The following is a 21812-nucleotide window of genomic DNA, read 5'->3' as shown; positions in this document are numbered from 1 at the left end:
GCCAGAGAGAGAACGTGTACTAGTTCTGAGAAGGACCCCGCAGAGGCACTGCTTCATGCAACCGTGTTCCCCCTTTGCCTCTCTCTCACCCCCACTCACTCAGCCCAGTAAGAATAGTTTTTTCCAGTATGTTGTTTGGTGCTCTTGAGATGCAAAATCGAGGATTGGGTAGTGAGACAAAAGATGGGATGGTTAAACTGGAAATGAGAGCCAAGGAAAGAGAAAGTTCTGTTGGTTGGGGTGATGAGAGGAGTCTGAAGCTGGGGTACAAAGTTGGAGCATACGTGAATACTGAAGGGTGCAGAAACTGGCTTTTGGGAAGAGCTTCTTTGGCTCAACATCTGAACCCCTTTAATGCAACCTAAGAGACACAGGATTGGAATTTTTCTGTCATTATATTTGGCAGCTAATTGTCCTTTTTTTTTTTTTTTTTTTTTTTTTTTTTTAAATATGTAACTTATGGAGAGACTGGTCCAAGTGGGTGCAAAGAATTGGTGGATGATATATTTTCTGCTTTCATTCCATCAGGGCTTGCTACCTTCCCATGGATTATTTTTTTCTACAATTTTCTCTTTGCTTCCACATAAAGCATATCAGATTTGCAGTATACCCTGCAGCTCATCTCCACCTTGGCTCCAAAGCTTCATGTGTCAAAGATACTGTATTGTACACTTGAAATTTTAGAGCTTGCTTATTAAGTATTCTCATCTTACACACGCATGCACACACACACGGTAACTATACGAGATGATACACATGTGAGTCAGCTTGATTGTGGTTATTATTTCACCATGTGTGTCAAATCATCAAGTTGTACAACCTAAATATATACCATTTTAAATAGTCAATTATACATCAATAAAGCTGGGGGAAAAAACTTATTTGTTATAGGAAATCCTGCGATCACCTCATGGTTTACTGTCAGATCTGTCGGCTTGTGTTGTGATTATTTATGACTTTATTTCTCCAAATAACCTCTGAGCATCTTGAGGCTAGGGGCCACCTTATCTTTCTTTCTTTTTTTTTTTTTTTTTGCGTATTCTCCAGGGGGAGTCTGGGGAATGTCCACTAAGAGAAACAATGTTGGTTTTCATAGTAAAGATGGATTCATTTGCAAATCCTCTGCTGGGCTTGGCTCTCCTTATTGTGTGTAAAATGATGTGGGTAAAGAAAGGACACTAGCTTCCCCGAAGAAAATTCAAATTCCCTATTTGTAGCTTGTCCTGGGTTGGTAGTGTTCCCCCCAATTCTGTCCACTTGGAGCTTCAGAATGTGACGTATTTGGAAATAAGGTCAATGTAGATGAAATAGGTTGAGATGAGGTCATAATGGATAAAGGCTGGCCCTAAATTCAATGCCTAGTGTCCTTATAAGAAGGTCATGTGAAGATACAGAGAAATACACGGAGGAGGAAGAAGAACATGTGAAGAGAAAGACAGAGATTGAAGTGATGCAGCTTCAAACCAAGGAATGCCAAGGATTGCCAGTAACCACCAGAAGCTAGAAAGAGACAAAAGAGGATTCTTCTCTAGAATCTCCAGAGGGAATATGGCCCTGCCAATACCTTGATCTTGGACTTTTAGCCTCTAGAACTGTGAGAGAATACTATTCTGTAGTTTTAACCCACCCGATTTGTGGTAATTTGTTTGAGCAGACCCAGGAAATCAATACACAGCCCAAACTTTAAACCTCCATGTTAGATTCTGGAAAAAGAATTGTATAATAAGGTGTGATGTTCAGAGGCTGGGTTTGAGTCTCCCTGAGATCTGCTTTCCCTTTGCATATGTTGGTGCCTGTTCTGATTCCTACTGCCACCACCGTACTGTCTTCGTTGTGTATATGAGTTGGGGGTCAAGGATGCAGCTGGTCCCTAAGTGTGGCATGATCCCTCTCTTTATGTACTGGAACCTAGCTAACACAATATCACAATATTTGGACCAGATAACACAGTGCCAAGCATGTTACATACATACTCCCAGAGTCCATCACCTCATTTAATCCTAAAAGTACTGTACGATGAGGTATCAGTAAGAGATCTCAATATCATTCCAATGTCTTGGTTCCCAGTAACTGACATTAACTCTGGACATTTTTAAGCTGAAGGGGAATGCACTAGAAAGCTAGATTAACTTAATACGTAGAACTTAATATGAAGGTGCTCTGAAGGGCCACACTGCTGGGTCATGGTCCTGAAATAGTCTGCGGCACTGGGATGGATCGGTTCTCCACTGGTACCAAGGTAGTGATAGCATTCACTCAAGTCTAGTTCCTGTGGACAGATATCTGATTTACTAAGCCTAAATCATGGACTTTCCCAGCTGCCCTGGGATATGGGGAGCAAAGACTGGCACCGTTGGCTTCCTCAGAGGACATGGCCATTACCTCTGAGGCCACTAGCTCAGGGAGCCACAAGGTGAATACATAATGGCTTTTATGTGTGACTATTCAGCACTCGTGTTTATTTCACATTAGCGTGGGTTTTCAGCAAGAATAACTGAATGTTCCAGTCTTATCTAAGCTGCACTGAAGAAAATCAAAGGTCATGTCATGTGTCTCCTCTTGCATCTCATTGTTGAAGTTAGAGCAATACTTCACCCCAGGCTGGTGTAATTATGACCTTAGGAATCACTAGCAAAGGGTAAGGATTTGTAGCATTTTGGGGGGTTGTGGACCCTTGTGAAATCTGGTGAAAAAAATATTTGCTATTTCCCTTCCCTTAATTTTCTCTTTTTCTTTTCTGTTTTTATTTAATTTCATTGCGGTTATATTATGTTGCGGGCTTTTGCACCACTTCTCCCTTTCTTTTGCTTAAGAAGGGGTGGATTTAAATTGGCAAATACAGGTACCCGACACCACAGAACCTCTCTAGACATAACCCCAAATTGATGCCCTACGAGGCCAGCTCTGTGGATTAGTGCTGATCTCTGTTTTTTGGGTTTTTTTTTTTCTGGAATATTGAAGATTAGAGGTATGGAGGGTCGGAGCAAGCAGGTCTTCTAGGAGAAAGGAGCCCTGCTCAACATCCCAGCACAGCTGTGTGTTGCCTTCAGGCATATCCTTGGAGAAGGAAAACTGAAACTCGGGTGCCGTGTTTTTTTTCTGTTTTTTTTTTTTTTTTTCTGAGAAGATAATGACAAGGGTCTTGATGAAGATCTGTGACTTGTGCTTTTGGGCAGGGAGACAGGAGGGATGGTGAGGAAGTGCTGTTGGAGCAATGCTGTAGACAGGGTGACATTTTGTGTGGGTCTGTATGGCCCATTGCTTCCACTGCAGTGGTGAGAGCAGCGATGTTTGGTGTGTGGCATCCTAGGGCAACACTGGTGTTGAATCACCAGAGCCACTGAGCAGAGTTACAGATGCAACTTAGCTACAAGGAGCATTACAGCTTTAAGCCATAGGAAGAGTTTTGAGGGGCTTCCTGTCTCATGGATGTACTTGAATTCTTGATTCCGCACTGGATGACAGTCTACAATCACTGCAAACTACAACCACTACTCCCAACTAGATTCCTAGACTCAGTAATTGAGAGGTAACCTAGCTCAACAGTAAAGGCACTGACTGGATCAAGACTGTCTGGGGGCAAACCCAGTGCTAACTAACTCTTATTACTTGTATGACCTTGGAAAAGTTTCCTCATCTGCAAAATGGGAGAAATAATAGATTTTGTTGTGAAGATAAAGTGATTTAATATATGTAAACCACTTAAAGATGTGAGTGGCCCATGGTAAGCTATTGCTATGAGGCTCAGATGATGTTATATCCTTGGATCTTCAGTCATGCATTAGTCAACATTTGAGTTTGAAATAGGAATTAGTGATTGGAGATGGGTAGGCAGAAAAAAACAACAGGAGGTGCATTTCACCTCAGTGCCCCTTTACAAAATACTTCTGAAATTTTCCCAGTAAATTGCTCGAAACCTGGCCCCCATTGGCTACCCATGGCTCGTTAATGATGCCTACACACAGATTGAGGATTTTGTTCTTTTAGCTATTCACATATCCTTTTAATTGGACCCACGAAGTCAAGGTCAGAAGTCATTGGTCTGGGGTACATTATTCATCAATTTGCAACAAGACAATATGTTGTGACAGTATGCAACCCATGTCCATCCCAGTTTACAGCCAAAGAAACATCTGCCACCAATTGCAGCGCAAGTACGAATTTCTACTCCATCATTCCCGACAAAACCGTTCCCTGAAGGAAAAAAGAAAAGAAAAGAAAAGAAAAACCAATTATCAAGAGGCTGGGAGGATTCCTAGGTCTGCCTTCTCTTCCTGGTGGGTAGTTTATTATTTTGTGATTTACCTTCTGGACTCTGTCCTCTCACCTCCTCCCACATTTCAGTGAGGGCCACCGAGTCTGAGGCTAATCAGAGGAAGATGAGGGGAAATAGGAATTTGGGTAGCTGAACCGTGACATGGGTGTCGGAACATTGGCTCCCGTCTCTCAAGCTTTGGCAGACTCTCAGGACATAGCAACAGATGAGCAGGGCAGGGGCTGAAGACCACTAACCTATATCCCTAGGCTGTGACTCCATCTGATATTGGTGTCTTCCCTGCTGGGCTTATATCCACAGGGGTTTTTAAGTGTTGCAGTCCTCGGAAGAACCCCACTTTCATGGTCAGATCTGTACCCACCATCTTACCTGAAGGCAATGAGATCACCAGGAGGAAGAATAAACCAGAGAGACAGAGACTCATCACTGAGGAGGGCACAGGGCTGGAATTTCCTGGGGGTGGCTGCCGGGGAGGCTGCTTTATAGAGCTGGGCGAGGCTGGGTGGAGCCAGCCTCATTCTACCTGGAAGGGCATCCAGGGGAGAAAGTGTTCTTCAGAGTTACAGGAAAAAGTCCCTGGGTCTTTCCTTGTTACTTCAACTTCTCCAAATCTTGGGAGACTAGGGACTCAGTCAAGGCAGAACAGGAACAGAGACCAATTGTCGTCATGCTCGGGCCCAAACACTTTCCCTATAACTTCAAATGTGTACTGATAGAAAAATGGCAGGGAAGTGTCCACTTTGTCTCTCCTTTACTTCTGAGTCCCACTGAGAACACAGGAGCCCAGAGAAGGGATGCTATAACGCACAGGCTTCATTTAATGCCAGAGAAAGAACTTGCAGAGTTGTAAAAAGCAAGGGGTCTCAAGGTGTCAGTTATTGGCTGGCCAGGAGTTAGCTTGGTGCTTAGACAGCTGAGACGGAATAAGCTTCTCTTCGGGTGGTAGATTTAGTCACCTTGCTGGAGGCACAGGCTACAGGGACACTTTCTCCAGAAAAAGTTCACCAAGGGGCTTTGTCTTCCAAAATGCTGTTATGAAATGGTAGCTAGAATTTGGAAACTTCAAGGGTTCTGGGAAAGGTGTCTGTTGGGAGTGGGTAGGTTGGAATTCTCTCCCGGTTTCTCACAGGAAGAGCCAGTTTAGTGTTTTGTTCAACGTTGGATGTTCTGTGTCAGGAGTGGAGCAAGACAGTGCTTCCCTGGAGCTATGGGGAAGGGTCATTAGGTCTGTCCCCTCTAAAGTGGTGGTGGGGGCACTGAGAGTTGAGAAGACATTAACACTGGTTTTATTCTTGTGCCTTGAGGCAGGCTTGTACCCAAGTGGCCCACGACCGTAGGATTCTGAGTTTGTAAAGTGGCAGCAGAGCATGGCTTTATTGGTTACGCTCTGTTTTGCAGCCATATACTCTTGGAGAAATGATTCAGCATCTCTGAGCTTTTGCTCGATCTTCTCAACATATGCATTGTAAGAGAGTTTTTTGAGGATGAAATGAAACAAAGCTTACAAAAAATGCATTGCACTCATTCTTGTTTAGGTTAGGTTCCTCCTCTTTCATCATTCCTGAATCCCACCACTATAGCTGTGCTGCTTTTTCTTTTACAGAACCTGTCCAAAGACTTCTTAGTGAATGCCACACATTGCTGGGAGAGATTTATTCCAGTTTCCAACAATGCGCGTACATCTGAGAGCACTGCTGTGGGTTGGGGTGGGAATAGGGGAGAGATGGTGGGCTAGGGGACGAGCAGTAGGTGGGTTGGTGCCAGATCAGGGCTGAGGATTCCCTTGTAGGACCCCGTAGAGGGCTCCCAGGAGACCCTGCACTGGGCGTGCGATTCCTGCTCACAGAGTGCAGGTCGTATCCTGACCATCTGCCACCATAGGCATAGCGCAGGCTCAGTGGTACCACCTCATTCTTTTAGAGACAGAGAAAACAAGGCTCAGATTGGTGATGGGCTTGCACGAAGGAAAGACGCTGTGGGCTGCGTCTTGATATTCATCTCTCTTGATTCTTAGTTTGGAACTCTGTCCTTCTCCATATATTTTAAGTTGTTCAATCATGCATTAGGGAATATGGGAGGTATGAATCCAGCATTTTCTAAATACTTCTGAGCCTCTTCCATACACAGTTCTGGAACAGCAGATCTAAAATGCATTTTGCATACCTGAAACTAATATTGTGTGTTAGCTATATTTTAATAAAAATTTTAAAAATCCATTTTGAGATCAGTATGTGTTCAGGACGGACCCTTTCCTTTTCACTGGTGCATGTCCTGATGAAATCACTGTTCCAAACTTTGGGCAGGAGCTTCTCCAACTGTGCTCCGTGTTCCCATCTCCTGCCTGAGGTCTTGTTGGGCCAAACTGCCAAGGAAGTACAAATGGCTTCATTCTTTTCCCTTTAGTGGTGCTTGCTTCCTTTATCTTTGTTGCCTAGAATTCTCATGCTTTCTTTATCATGCCAACTATGGGGGCTCAGAATGAGTCACCCCAAGATATGCCTCTGTGGTATGTGGATTGTTTTGAGCTAAAGGCAACTTTAGCCATGGGCTCAAGAGAAACTTCTGCCCCTCCCTTACCTACCTAGAAGAACTTGAATTAGGAGCCTTGCTCATAGTAAGAGATTATCAGAGATAACCTCTTTTGACCTACCAAAAGGCAGGACACACTTCTATTTACTAAACATCTGTTCTTTTTATCCTCCTGCAATGGACCTTTGAAGCCCCCCAGGAACATTACATCGTCTGTAGTTCATGACATCTTATACACCTCAATCCCCCTTTCCGTCTCTGAACTCTTCTGCGTGTGGGGTCTCTGACTTTCTCATGTATGCGGGGTTCCCATACATATGTGTGCGTTGTATTTGGTGACTTTCTCTTACTAGTCTGTCTCGTGTCTATTTGATTATTAGACCAGCTGAAAGAACTTTGAAGGTCGAAGAAAATTTCTTCCTCCCCCACACTATCTTTAAGAAAAAACAATCCCTATACATCCTACGCTACACTACTGAATTACCTCGTTAAAGGAGTGTGCCCCCTTTACAGCGGCCTCATTCACTAGTCAGATAGATCCTGACTTCACTGCTCATTTTTCTCCATGTACAAGTTTATTTTCCACCATGGCTCTTATTTTTAAACTTCTGAACTAAGTCATTGATAAAAGAGGAAATTTAATACACATAAAGAAAAATAAGCAAATTATCTACATAGCTTGGTGACTCAGTAACCACCACTCAGATTAAAATAAAAACACAAAAACCTTTTCCAGCACCACAGAAAATCCCAAGGCACCGTTAAGTGACCACAGCCTACTCCCTTCCTCATAAGGAAACCACTGCTCTGAGTTAGTTAATCCTTACTTTCTTGCTTCGCTTTATGGTTTTCCCTTCAATATGCATCACTAAACAGGGTACTTTAAGTTGCCTATTTTTGACCTATGTATAAATGGCAGCACAAATGTATTATTTGTGGCTAGCTTCCTTCTTTATTATGTTTTTAAGATTTATCTGTGTTTAACATTAATTAGTGTTCATCTCAATATTATTGACTGCTTTCTGTATTTATGACTGCTGACAAGTATTTGAGTTGTTTCCAGAGATTATAGTGGATATTTTATATAAGTACAATATTTTGTACTTATATTCTGCACACACAGGATTGCTTTCTGGAGGATAAATACCTTGCAGTGAAATTCCAAGTCACAGAGCATGCATAACTTCAATTTTTCTAAATGCCAAACCGTTTACCAACATACTTTGTACTAACTTTTAATTGTTTTTTAAAAAAGATTTTTATTAAAAAATATAGCTAAAACCTACGAGCATACAGCATTATATCAGTTTCAGGGGTACACCATAGTTATTCAACATTTATATGCCTAAAGAAGTGACCACCATAAGTCTAGCAACCATCTGACACTGTGTTACACTATCACAATATAATTGACTATATTCCCCATGTTGTATGTTACATCCCCATGACTTATGTGTTTTTTACCTGGAAACTTGAACTTCTTATTCCCCTTCACCTCCCCCCCTTTTTAATTTTTCAATTACAGTTAACATTCAATATTATCTTACATTAATTTCAGGTGTACAGCATAGTGGTTAGACATTTGTAGAATTTAAGAAGTGATCACCCTGACTAGTCTAGTACCCACCTGGCACTACACATAGTTATTACTATATTATTGTCTATATTCCCTATGCTTTATTTTACATCCCCATGACTATTTTGTAACTACCAATTTGTATTTCTTAATTCCTTCACCTTTTTCACCCTGTCTCCTGGGCACCTGCTCCAGGAGTGTCCCTGTGTGGGTTGTGTGTGCCAGCCTGTTATATTTGAGCCTTGATTGCTATTGGCATGTCAGTAGATGGGATTGACCATCAGACTGACTAGCTTTGGGTTTGGCCACATCCATAGCATATGGGCTACTGTGCAGGGGGCTTACCCCATTGAGTGGGATTGGTTTCAGTGGGCTCTGGTGCCTGTTGAGACCACCCTTTGGGTGTGCCACTTGTGGGGCTAATTGATTGATGCTCTACTGTGATCTGAGGCCAACCTCCAAGTATGTTGGTTCTGAGGCCTCTTGTGAGGGGCTCCAGTGCAGGCCCAGGTCAGCCACTGCCTGTGACCAGTTGGGGACTACCTGGTAGGAGCTACAAAGTGATCCACAGCTGGTTGCTGCCAGTGCTGGACCTGGAGGCACACAGGAGAGGCTATGCTGTGAACCAAGGGTGGCTGCTACTGGTACCGGCTCTGGGGTAGCTCTGAAAAAAGCTGGGCCCACTCTGAGGCCTGCTGCCAGCTGCGGCTCCTATAAGGTTCAGCTGCTGATAAAGCCTCGTGTGCCTTGTGCGGTACAGAGTTGGGTATGGAGGGGTCTTAGTGAGTCACAAGGGTGGAGGAATTGGAGCTCACCAGACCAATTAAGATTCAGATTTAGCCATGGGCATGGGAGGCGGGCTCAACACAGGAAAGATGGCACCTGCCTGCTGGCTGCACGAGAGAAGGACCTCACAGAGGGTAAATGGTGACTGTCCCTCCAGTCCTATCCCTGAAGTTACACAACTCAGTCTCTCCCCATATGTTTCCGATGCCCCAAGAGTCACCATCCCTCCACTGGAGCCCAGGGTGAGTGTCTTTGCAAGCCCTTTAAGAGGACACTGGAGTTTTCCACAGCCTTCCATCACACCCAGATGGTCGGAATCCCCAGTTTTCCATAGATAGATGTTTTGTGCGGAGCCTCGTGTGAGGCTGGGGCTCCCTCACTTCTCTCTGGGGAACATCTGTGCCCAAGATATCTCTCCCAAGTTTCAATTGCCACATGTGGGTGTGGGACCAGCCTGTTTTGCATCTCTTCCCCTCCTACAAGTCTCGACGTGACTTCTTCTTTATATCCTTAGTTATAAAACTTCTGTTCAGTTAGATTTCAGATGATTCTCCAGGTTGACTGTTCTATAATTTAGTTGTAATTCTGATGTGCTCATGGGATGAGGCAAGCACAGCATTTATCTGCTCTGCCATCTTGGATCTCTCCCTCCCACCCCAGACTTGCCATATTTTTATGTGGTAGGTATATTTTAGTGCATAGTTTATAGTTGAGAAAATTGATGCTTGAGAAGATGAGATGCAATTGGAAGGGCTATAATTTAAACCAAGGTGACTGACTCCAGAATTTACTCTCTTATCTATTACTTGCTATTATTGTCTGCTATAGAGGTTGGCCTTCTGTTAGTAACATGTATCATAGGGTATTCAACTTACCCAAGAACAAGAGAAGATTTTCAAGACAGGTAAGGGGTTAAAAAAAAAAGGCAAAAAGTAAAGTCTCAGGGCTGTGCCATGACAGAACTTGACTTCCAGGAGCTGAGAGATGTGGAAACGTCTCATATTGTGGAAAAACTTAAATAAGGTTTACTCTGTATACAGGGTCCATGCTCAGATACTTATACTCAGGGCTCCGAATGGGACTAAATGAGATAGAATGGTCTCTTTTATGAATCTCAAAACTTTTCTACCAATGCTCCATTGAGGGAGGCCATGTGGTACAATGGAAAGAACATAAACCTTGGCTTCTGATACATTTGGGTTGGCTTCTGGGCTCTGCTACTTATGAATTACGTGATGTTGGATGAGCTACCTAATTTCTCGAATCTGGGTTTGTTTATCTATAAAATGAAAATAAATGTATCTGTTTATAAGGTTATTGTATGGATAAATGAAGATAAAAAAATAAAGAGACTATGGGCTCTTGGTAATTGTTAGTTCTTTTCTTCTTCTTCCTATTTTTATCACGAAAAGAGAAAAAAGGAGTGGAAAGTGGGCTGACCTTATTTGTATAATCTTAGAAATCAAAAGCTGGGGGGGAGAGAAATAAGAAAAGAACAGGAGAGACGTTGGCAAGCTGGCACTTCCCTATTGCACTGTGGTTCCGTCTTCATGGATGGCATCATGCTCAGTGTATTTACATTATAACGGACACTTTACTCAAAGTAAAGTTGGAAGACATGTTGCTTCCTGGAGTACAGTGAAAATCCCTGGGACCTGTCCCCCATCTCACTAATTTTGGAAGGCACTAGTGGACACACAGAGATCCCCGTGGTTAATCTCTGGGGCTTAGGGAACCTGGCAGTGGAAAGTCCCAAGTTTCTGACCAGGAGCCAAAATTTCACACCAGGGCACAGTATCACAAGGTTTAAAGATGCCTCACTGCATTTACTCAGATCAACCTCCGCCTATAGGATCTTTGTCTCCACATGCAGCCCATTTCTAGAGAAACCGTGGAGATGTCAGATCTGGGGGAGACCTGGAACACATTCGCATGGCCCGGCTTAACTTACATCCATTGCCTTAGTTGGAAGCACACACGTCAAAAGGAAGATCAGAGTCCATGCAAAGAGCTGTTCATCTGATGAAGGGATCCCAGAGCCCAGTTCTCCCATAGGAGATGGGAAGAGCCCTACCCCAAGCAGGGGTGGATGGTTGGGGCTGCCGTATGGCCCCATCCTGCCCTATAGTGCTGATGGGAGAACCCATAAAAGTTAGAGGGTGAGAGTATACTGCTGTCTGCTCTGTAACAACTGGGGAACTTCAGACCAGAGGAATGAAAGGCCTGAGCACAATAACTTCTCTGATTACTGGCAAAACCTGACTTAAATCCTGGCTTTCCTGGGGCCTGGTCTAGAACCCTCTATGCTTTTCCATGTTTCTCTAACTATATTGGGACAGGGCTAGAGTGATGGTTAAGATTACAATTACAGTCTCTCTGAGACTCTACAGTCTCTGAGAGATGATTTCAGACCCAAATCCAAGCCCGAACCCAAGCAGAAAGAATCCAGCTGGTTACACATAACATCTACTTCAACACGAGGATAAGAAAGAAGTCACTCTCTGTGCCTGGGGAAGTTCAGAGAGGAAAGTGTGGTCTCGTTGTCCCAAATGATCAAGACATACATCTGCCTGGAAGGGACTGTGTACTCAGGTGAATCAATTTATTATGTTATCAAGATTTGAGTATGTGTGGAGTCTTAGGACATTCTGTGAGGAGCTCATAATGGCTTAGAAGTTTCCCCTGGCCCCACACCGGGAAGAAAGGCCTCAGTGCTTTCTTTCAAGATCAGATGCCCTCATACCACTGGGACTTGTGCCCAGAAGTCCCCAGGGCTGGCTTATATTCTTTCTTAGTTTCTGCCAGATTATCTACAGAACACGATTTTGGGGCATTTAAATCTCTTTCCTCTACTCAAATTTCTTAGCATCACTGTAGCAAACCGAGCTATTCTTATCTCCATGAACATCTGTAGAGAAAGTAGATTCTGCAACACTGGTCGTGAATCGGCTACACTAGTTATGATTCTGCAACACTAGTCATGAAAGCTATTTGTAGCTTTACATACAACTGAGTAGATCATCAACCCATCCTTCCCTCACTCAGACTCATATCTGTAAGAAGTGATGCACAGACCCAATGTAGGAAAACATTCAACGGCCAAAGTCACTATGGGTGTGGAGGAGAAATCCAGCATGGGGCCATGGAAATAGAAAGCGCCAGAGAGCAGAAAGAGGGGGAGACACAGTTAAGTTCAATGTGGCCAACATTTGTGGCGCTCTCCTTTATGCCAGACTTTGCGCGGGGTTCCAGGGATGTAGAGAATAAAGAAGATTCTTGCCCTCACAGTCACATGGTTCATAAGGTTATAATCTCAGTATAATGAAGTAAGAACTACAATAGTTTTCTGTACAGGATGCTATGGAAACTTGAGGCACCAAATTGAGCTTTGGGGGAAGAAAAGAAAGATTCCTGGAAGAGATGATATCCTGGAATAGAATCTTTAAGGGTAAGTAGCAGTTAGCCAGGAAGTATAGGAAATGGGGCTTCAGAGAAACTCAACAAAGCCACAGGATCAGGGCACAGAGGTGTAGAAGAGTATGCTATGTGAGGTATGAACACACTCTTATGCATCACTAGACTGTGGGGTGTGGTTACAGATGAGGCTGGACAGGGAGGTAAAGCCAAGTTACAAAGGGCCTGGAGTGAAAGTTTGACAACTGCAGACTGAGTGTGTTACAGAGGCACTACTGATTGGACTGCCAGGAAGTGATAAGGTCTAGTTTGCCTTTTGGATAGATTCGTTGTCAGGCAATTTGTAGATCTCCATTTCTTTAGGGTTGGTCACACAGCTTTATTAGTGTCCTTTGGTGCTGTTATGTTTGTGATCCTGTAGCCTTGCATTTGTGTCTGTGCAAACCTTTTTTATAAGTCTTTACAGACTGATTTTGGCAGTTAAAGACTGTCTAATTTTGGGTCCTCAGGCTGATGGTATTTTCTTTGGGGTCACAGCTGAACAGAGTTGTTGCTATTGGGTATATAGTGGGATTCGTGGTTAGCAGGCCTGTTACCTGGTGCTTGGATGGGCATGGATTCTGTCTGGTCCCCAGGTGGACAGGACTGCCTGAAGGCCTTGGTCAGTAGGGCTGGTGCTGGGACAAGGGGTGAGAATCACCATCGTGATCTTAACAATTACTTTCAGTATGCTGGTATCTAAAATAAAGAGACTACGGAGGTTAACATTCTCTGAATCAAATTCTGTCCCTCCTAAGAAATTTTGGTTAATCTGCCCATTGCTTAGACCCCTCCCCTCCCAAGTTTTATTGATATAAGATAGACATATAACACTGTGCAAGCTTAAGGTGTACAACACACACACACATACACACACACGATTGAATAACACATTAAGTTTAGTTATATAACATCTATCACCTGACATAGTTATAAAAATTTTCCCCCTTGAGAGAAGAGCTTTTAAAATCTACTCTCTTAGCAAATTTCAAATATACAAAAAGTATTTGTGGGGACAGAGTCCCAGAGAGAAGTTTCCAGGCTCTCGGCCTCACGTGGAAAGGTGCTGGCTCAGGTAGTAGCTGACCATCAGCTGTAATTAGTTGGCCACCAGCTGTAGCCAGTTAGCCATTGGCCACTGATATAACTGCCGTGGCTGAGCTAGCAAGTGTGGTGGGTTTGTTGGCAGAGAAGCGGACGTCAGAGAAGCAGATGGCAGATTGCGGATTGTGTGACTCCTCCTTCCTGTGTCTCCAACCCAGCCGCCAGAGAGACTATAGTGGTATGAATCCCCTAGCTGTGGCGCCGTTGGTGTTCCTTTTTGGCCTCACCATATCCTGTGTTCTTGTGTGGGGAGCGGGAGCTGAGACCCTGCATGACAATATTATTATTTAATGTTGTACATTACTTCCACAGAACTTATTTACTTTATGACTAGAAGTTTGTACCTTTTGACTACCTTTACCCTCCTCTGGCAGCCAAAAATCTGATCTCTGTTTCTATCAGTTTGATGTTTTTCAATTTCATATATAAGTGAGATCATACAGTATTTTTCTTTCCTGTCTGACTTACATTAACTAACATAATGCCCTCAAGTTCCATCCATGTTGTTGCAAATGGCAGGATTTCCTTATTTTTTGTGGCTAAATAATATTCCATTGTATATATATGCCACATTTTCTTATCATTAATCTGTTTGTGGACACTGAGCTTATTTCCATGTTTTGGCTATTGTGAATAATACTTCAATGAGACATGATACTATCTCTTCAGGATAATGATTTTGTTTCCTTTGGATACATACCCAGCAGTGGGATTGCTGGATCATATGGTAGTTCTATTTTTAATTTTTTGAGGTCCCTCCACACTGTTTCCCACAGTGGCTGCACTAATTTACATTCCAACAGTGGTGTACAAGTCTTCCCTTTTCTCCACATTCTCACCTGCATTTGTTATCTCTTGTCTGTTTGATGATAGCTGTACTCACAGGTGTGAAATGATATCTCATTGTGGTTATGATTTTCTGTCACTAGTGATTAGTGATGCTGAGCACCTCTCGTGTACCTGTTGGCCATTTGAATACATTCTTTGGAAAAGTGTCTATTTGTGTCCTTTACTTATATTTTACTTGGATTACTTGATATTTTTTGCTGTTGAGATGTATGAGTTCCTTATATTTTTTGGATCTTAACCCCTCATCACATGTGTAATTTGCAAATACTTTCCCCCATTCTTTAGGTAGCCTTTTCATGTTGTTGATCATTTCTTTACTGCGCAGAAGCTTTTTAGTTTGATGTAGTCCCACTTGTTTGTTATTTTGTTGCTTGTGCTTTAGGTGTCATAGCCAAAAGAATCATTGCTAAGATCCATGTAAAGAAGCTTTTCCTCTATGTTTTGTTTTAGGAATTTTATGACTTCAGGTTTTACTTTAAGTCTTTAATTTTAAGTTAATTTTTTTGGGTGGTCTAGTTTACATGTGAATATCCAGTTTTCCAAGCACCATTTATTGAAGAAAGGGTCTTTTCACCATTGAGTATTTTCTCCTTGTAACACATTACTTGACTCTATATGCGTGTATTTATTTATGGGCTCTTGACTCTGTTCCATTGGCCTAAATGCATGTTTTTATGCCAGTATCATACTGTTTGATTACGAGTTTTGAAACAAAGTTTAAAATCAGGAATTGTGATGCCTCTAGTATTGTTCTTTCTCAGCATTACTTTGATAATTCAAGGTCTTTTGTAGCTCCATAGAAATTTTAGGACTTTTTTTCCATTTCTTTAAAAAATACCATTGACAATTAGAATCTCACCCTTTGCAATCCTTGATGAATCAATAGATCTAGGCATTGAGTATCAATGGTTACAGAAAGCACAAAAAAGAGAGGCAATCAGATAGTATGAGACTCCTGATGAAAAGATACAAGAAAATCTATAGTCCTGCTAAAGGAATTGAACCTGTTTCTGATCAAGCCTCTAGATGTAGTTCCTAATTTACAGGAAATGAGGACAGAGGTACAAGTTAAACTGTACCATGAGTGAGTACACAATCAGCAAAATCTAGGCTGTGGGTAACTCTGAGGTCAAGTGTCCTAGGTTTTTCAACAGATAAATTGTGAAAGAGCAGGAGGGAGAACTCATAGACAGAAAGAGACCAAAAAGATGTATCAAATAAAAAATGGGCAAGATGAAATTTTAGTTTGTAAGGATGCACAATTGGGTGTCAACGGTATAAAGAAATTTAAGGACATGATTATAATAAAAGCCAGGTAGCGGTAACTTGGAGGGATTCTGATTGGCATGCGGGTATATGGAAGGGTTTCTGGGTGTCTTCAAAGTTCTAGTTCATGATCTATGCAGTGTTTACTATGGGGTTAACCTTATAATAATTTGTGAGGCTCCACATTTGTTTTGTGGGTTTTTGTATATGTGTTATATATTTTACAATAAAAAGTTATATATATATTTTAAAGAGGAGATTAATGACAAAGCAATGTACCTTAAGAGATGGGTGGGAATGTGCTAAGAGCATGGAAAGAAGGATAAGACATGGGAGGAGAACTGACACTTATTCCACTGAGAAGAAAGAGGAAACGTGCTTATACATTTATAAGTACATGCTTGCTTGTTGAGTGAGTAGGTGGAAGGAGGGTGCAAAGGTAAAAGATTTAAAACCCTATGACCTCTGTTTTCTTTTTCTGAAATAGAAAGCAAAATCATCTTTGGAGGGTAGGATGGACTGTGGTGGGCAGTGAGGTCAAACAGCCTGAGGTTGACTAGGATATGTAAAAGGAATAACCTAATTGCTAAACTCCGCCTGCCTGCAGGATTGCATGATGGTCTCCAGTGGCTTCCAGAGGCCAGGAGTAGAAGCAGTTCTGTGGATGGCTCTACTTCTGTGTAGTGTGGTAAAAGCAAAAAGAATAACCATTAGCGTTCTAGAAAAAAAATTATTTGATGTGATGCCATTTGGATTATAGCTATTAGCTAGGAATATGGAAGGTTAATGCTTGTTATGGGTTGAATTGTGTTCCCTCCAAAGATGTGGAAGTCCTAACCTCCAGTACCTGTGAATGAGACCTTATTTAGAAATAAGGTCTCTGCCGATGGTCAAGTTCAGATGAAGTAATTAGAGTGGGCCTTAATCCAGTAAGTCTATGTCCTTATAAGAAGGGCAAAATTAGACACAGACACAGACACATACAGAGGGAAGGTGATGTGAAGACACAGGGAGAACACCATCTACAAGCCATAAAATGCCTGTGACTACCAGAAGCTAGGAGAAAGATACTGAACAAATCTTTCCCTCACAGCTCTGAGAAGGAACCAACTTTTCAGACACCTTGATTTCAGACATCTAACCTCCAGAACTGAGACAATACATTTCACTGGGTTAGTACTTTGTTATGGCAGCCTTAGGAAACTAATACAGTGTCCTAGAAAAAAATTTGAATTTGACTGGTATGATGGCATTTAATTGATAGCTGATATATAGGAGTCAAGTGAAGGAAGCAAATATTAAATCAAGAAAAACACATAAACACATGAATATAGAATTCTAATATTTTAGAATACAGAATTCTAATATTTTATATGCTAACAATGAAAAAAGGGTCCTATGAGAGAAATGAACCTATAATTTAGGAGGAGAATATTCAAGAAAATCCATTCTGTGGAAGAGGCTGAGGCCATCTCTTTAAATTAGTAAATGTTAAGTGAAGACTGGGGGAGGGGGATGCAGAGTTCCAATATGGGTAAACGTTTTGGGGTGGGCATGTTTGAGAAAAGTAAAGTCACGTACGGTGGAATACAGTGAGGGAGTGGATGCATGAGAAGAGTTGGGCTGGGAGAGGCAACCAGGGGCCAGCTTAACCTGGGCCTTGTTGTCCATGTCAACAGTTTCTCCTTTAGCTCAGTAGGAAGCCAGTGAAAGGTTTTGCAAATGCATCATCCAATTTCTTTTTATGAAGGTTATTTTGGTTACTGCATGAAGGATGAATGGTAAATATGCAAAAATGCTGTGGGGGACCAGTTAGGAAGCCATTTAATTAGTTTAGTGACACATGGTGATGCCTTGAATTGCATGGTGGGAGTAAGATGGAGAGAAATGCACAGGTGTGAGCTATACATTGGAGGCAGAACTGATAAGATCTGATGATCTATTCAGTGTGGATGGTGTGAGGGGAAAGTGTCAGGATCATATCTGGTATTGTTCTGGAAATAGTGTGGGGCTGTTAGGGGACTGTGAAATTCTACTTGCCTGTCCCATGGTACGTGGCGCCCTAGCAGATGAATAGTGTTCAATCAGCAAAGGCTACTATGAAGCAGTGTCCTCAGAGGAGAGCCCAGCATTTCACTGGGAAACAGAGGTAGAAAGGTGTGGTGGGGAGAAGTTAGGAAGTAGAAGAAATTGGGTTCTGAAGGGCACATTAGAACGAGCAGAGTTAGAGGCCAAGGTGGTGGGTTGGGGAAGAAGAAATCAGCCCCCGATGGGGTGAGAGGATGCAGATCTAGCCGTATGTCCCTAACACTCCAGGTTAGAAAGTGGTCCCTGGGAGTGTGTCCCTTAGTACAGCTGTGCTCACTTGGTCATTTCCTTTTGGGGTCCTCCAAACTTGTCTTCCACGCTATCTCTACTTATTGATTTTTCTCTCCAGTTTCCTTATGAGTCTTCCCCAGATCTATTGTCTCAATCACATCACAGATTTCCTGATGTTGGAAAACAAAGTTCCACCAAAACAATTTATATAAATATAAATATAAATATATATATATATATATATATATATATATATATATATATATATATACATGTGTATACACACACACGCACACACACGCACACACACACACATATATATGTATATATATACATATATATATACATATACATATACATATATATATATATATATATATATAGAGAGAGAGAGAGAGAGAGAGAGAGAGAGAGAGATGAAAAACACGCAGGACTGAGTGATGGAAGAATTGGCTCCTGTCCCAGCTCTTCCACTCTTTAGTTGGAACACTATCTCTACCATATATTTGTTGTATGTCCCACATTGTCCAGCACTTAGCAGGTGCTCACTGGGGACCTGCAAGGCTCAGTGTGCTCTCCAGACTCATGGTGGTGCTGTCATAGGAATTTGCCCATGCTCTTTGGGAAGCTCTTATTTTCCTAACTAGATTTCAGCTAGGCTAGAACTGGGCCAGGCCATACTTTAATTCTGTATTCAGGAATCAGGCAAACGTGTGTGTAAGTTATGTCGCTGTCATTTACAATCTGAGTGAACTTGGGAAAGTCATTTATCCCACCTGAGCCTCATGGTCGTTGCTTTTAAAATGGGAGAATAACATCTACCTGGGCCTTTTTCCTCTGTGTGAGATAGAAAACTACCATTGAAAATACTTTGTGAACTATGTAGGGTAGCCTTACAGTTCTCTGCACACTACAGGCATTTGTGAAATGTATGCACAATGACGATACAGATACCTACACAGCATCCTAGCAGGGCTTAGAAGAAGGCTGATGACACAGTGTGAATTCAGTTGCCAGCATGTAAGTGGCACTCAGGAAGTGTATTTTAATGGTGAGACGTCATGTTCAAAGTCAGACCTTTAGTTTATTGGATTGCTCAGTGGAGCAAGCAGATGTTCTTGTTCCTGAAAGGTTCACTAGCCAGGCAGCCCCCCATCTCTCTAGCGCTACATATAGAGTGACTCTCCTTGCCTCCCATCTGTCTCTTTGCTGATTGGTTCCGCTATGAGGAGCTTACGCTTGGTACTTCCGCTTCTTGTCTTGTTCTCCTATGTTCCACAAGGTAACATGGAATCCTCGCCCTGTGGAATTATGAACAGTGAAGGGAAAGAGGGGGTGAGGGTCTACGAGAGTGAGAAGAAAGCAGGACTTGGATGAAAAAACTGCAACAGGGAGGGGTGTGAGCGTAGACGGACTCTGTGGGCTGTTCCAGGTAATGGAGACAAGATGCTAAGGACACATAAGAGGAGGTGGCTCTCTTCAGAGAAGAAGCTGGTTCTGAGTTTTGGTCTGAGACGTTTGTAAAGTTTGAGGGGAAAGTTGGACTTGATGGTATTGGCAGAAGTGGATCAGAACAAAAGCACGAGGCCTCTAGGACAGGAGGGATTTGGGGGGTGGGAGGGAGAGGCCGTTTCTTGAGGACTCTTACAATTTGTATTCCCAAGTCAGTTACCCATACGACTTTTCACACATTTAGAAACTAAGGCAAATTTGATGCTGAGCAGAACCAGCAAACAGAGTTGGTTGTTCAAACGTGCTTAACAGCGTGATGGGATCCTATGGCACATCAGCTTGAGGGGTCAGAATTTATGTTCTCTGGACAGAAGCCAGCAACTTGATAATACAGAGAAAAGTCTACTTAAGTTACTAACGTGGAGGTTCTCAAACACTGTTGTGCTTGTGGTTTGCTGGGGTCTGCAGAAAGCTTTTACTCTATAGCTTCATATTCAAAAGGTACCACTTAAGGGCGAAGAGTGAAGTATTCCAAAGACAGGCACAGATGAGCATTGTGTTAAGATTGCTGCTGCTGTCCTGGACACTTTGCACTGTGTCTCCACTGGAATCCCTTGTCCCCAGAGAGATGTCCCAGAGAGATAATGGGCACATAGGCAAATTTGCTTGCCAGTTGTCTCTGGTGATACTACATTGATTATTCTCACACCACAAAGCCTTAGTAGATGGTCCCATGCACCAGCTGGGTGGAGAGACCAATAAGGCTTAGCACACAAGAGTGGATAATTCAGTAGGGTGACTCTGAGCCACCCTTACTTTCTTAAACTTCCTCCCCTTCCTCCCTCACCTCCCTTACTCCTCAGCTTCCAGGGGTACCCAGTTCTTAAGGTTAGGAAAAAAACTAGCAATAGACTTAGATATATGTTTTAGGTATTTCAAACCATTTCATACTCGTTATGCCAGGGGATGCTTTTGCATACCCTATGATTAAGCCAAGGCAGGTAGTAAGGCACTTGGCAAAAAAGTCACACTGGATGTCGTTGAGAACGCAGGGCCCCAGCCATGGGCTTCTAGGTCAGTGATCGCATCTTCTTTGAGATGTCCCTGTGATAATCTCATTCTGCTTTGGTACTATCCCGGACCCTGCATGCCTCTTGGCATGGAGCCTCTGCAGACTCCTGGGACGACTCCCAGGCGAAAAGCTCTTTCCATTGCAAATTGTCCCAAGCCGAATCTGCTGGGCTCTGTCACCTGCACTTAGATAATTAGTGATTTATATTAAGTGGGGACCATGGGAACTAAAGACTTGGACAAGGGTTTCTGGGAAATAAGTGAAAAAGGGCATCCAGTTATAATATGACTGGGATGTCTTGATCCTGTCTAATTTACCATTAAAGAGTACTAAAATATAGTGATCAATCTAATTTAGTCATGATACCATGATCCTACAGGACACTGTGCATTTCCCTTTGTTTCTGTTGGCAGTTAGAAGTGGACCGAATAGATACATAAAATCATGGTTTGCTACGTGCTGGCACCTGAAAGGTGTTTGCAAGAAAACATGTGCAAAAAATGAAGAATACCATATTTTTTGTAATGCTGCATCGCTGTGCTGCATAGACAAAAAATATTTACCTGTCCAGACTGGGAAATAGTTGTGAGTACCTGAGGCTCCTACCGACTCCCCCTGAGGACCCAGAGCCTTCTCAGTTGCACCATCCCATTAAAATGACGGTTTTAGCCTATCCGTGTGTCTGTGTCTGCTATGTTTCTCTTTATTTAAAGGCATTCATTGGGTCTTCTATGGAAATCATTTCTTAAATTTACTGTCTTCAGTATTTCTTTTTTTGTTCATTTATTAAAAATTTCCTAAAACCATTTTTCTGAAGTATACCATACAATCAGAAAAGTGTACAAATCATAAGTGAACGTATTAATGATTTTTACAAATTTAACATACCCGTGTAACCTGCACCCAGGTGAAGAAAAGAATATTAGTACATCACAGTCAGGACCACAAAGGCTAATTCTCTAGCCTGACTTCGAATACCATAAATCCTAGCACCTGTTTTTGAATTTTATATAAATGGAATTATACAGTAAGTACTACTTTGCACCTGGCTTCTTGTAATCTATATTATTTTTTATGACATTTATTTGTATTTTTTGGTGTAACTGTAGTTTATTCACTCTCAATGTTGT

General features: G+C 42.3%; 2 protein-coding genes across 2 annotated transcripts; one reads left to right on the top strand and one right to left on the bottom strand.

The window, feature by feature from the left end:
* Nucleotides 1-4027: 4027 nt before the first annotated feature.
* DEFB136 (defensin beta 136) lies at nt 4028-4700 on the bottom strand. Its single transcript, XM_019733083.3, has 2 exons — nt 4646-4700; nt 4028-4194 (listed from the first exon to the last, which is right to left on the bottom strand). The coding sequence occupies exons 1-2, from the start codon at nt 4698-4700 to the stop codon at nt 4028-4030; spliced, it is 222 nt and encodes a 73-aa protein (XP_019588642.1).
* Nucleotides 4701-19382: 14682 nt separating this feature from the next.
* DEFB135 (defensin beta 135) lies at nt 19383-21265 on the top strand. The gene is made up of 2 exons (XM_074338723.1): nt 19383-19509; nt 21096-21265. The coding sequence occupies exons 1-2, from the start codon at nt 19383-19385 to the stop codon at nt 21263-21265; spliced, it is 297 nt and encodes a 98-aa protein (XP_074194824.1).
* Nucleotides 21266-21812: the final 547 nt, after the last annotated feature.

Source organism: Rhinolophus sinicus, chromosome 15, assembly GCF_057876585.1.
Source record: "Rhinolophus sinicus isolate RSI-liver-muscle chromosome 15, RSI-T2T, whole genome shotgun sequence".
NCBI classification, from domain to species: Eukaryota; Metazoa; Chordata; class Mammalia; order Chiroptera; family Rhinolophidae; genus Rhinolophus; species Rhinolophus sinicus.
Note: the sequence above shows the minus strand (reverse complement) of the source record. Positions and strands in the feature narration are given on the sequence as shown.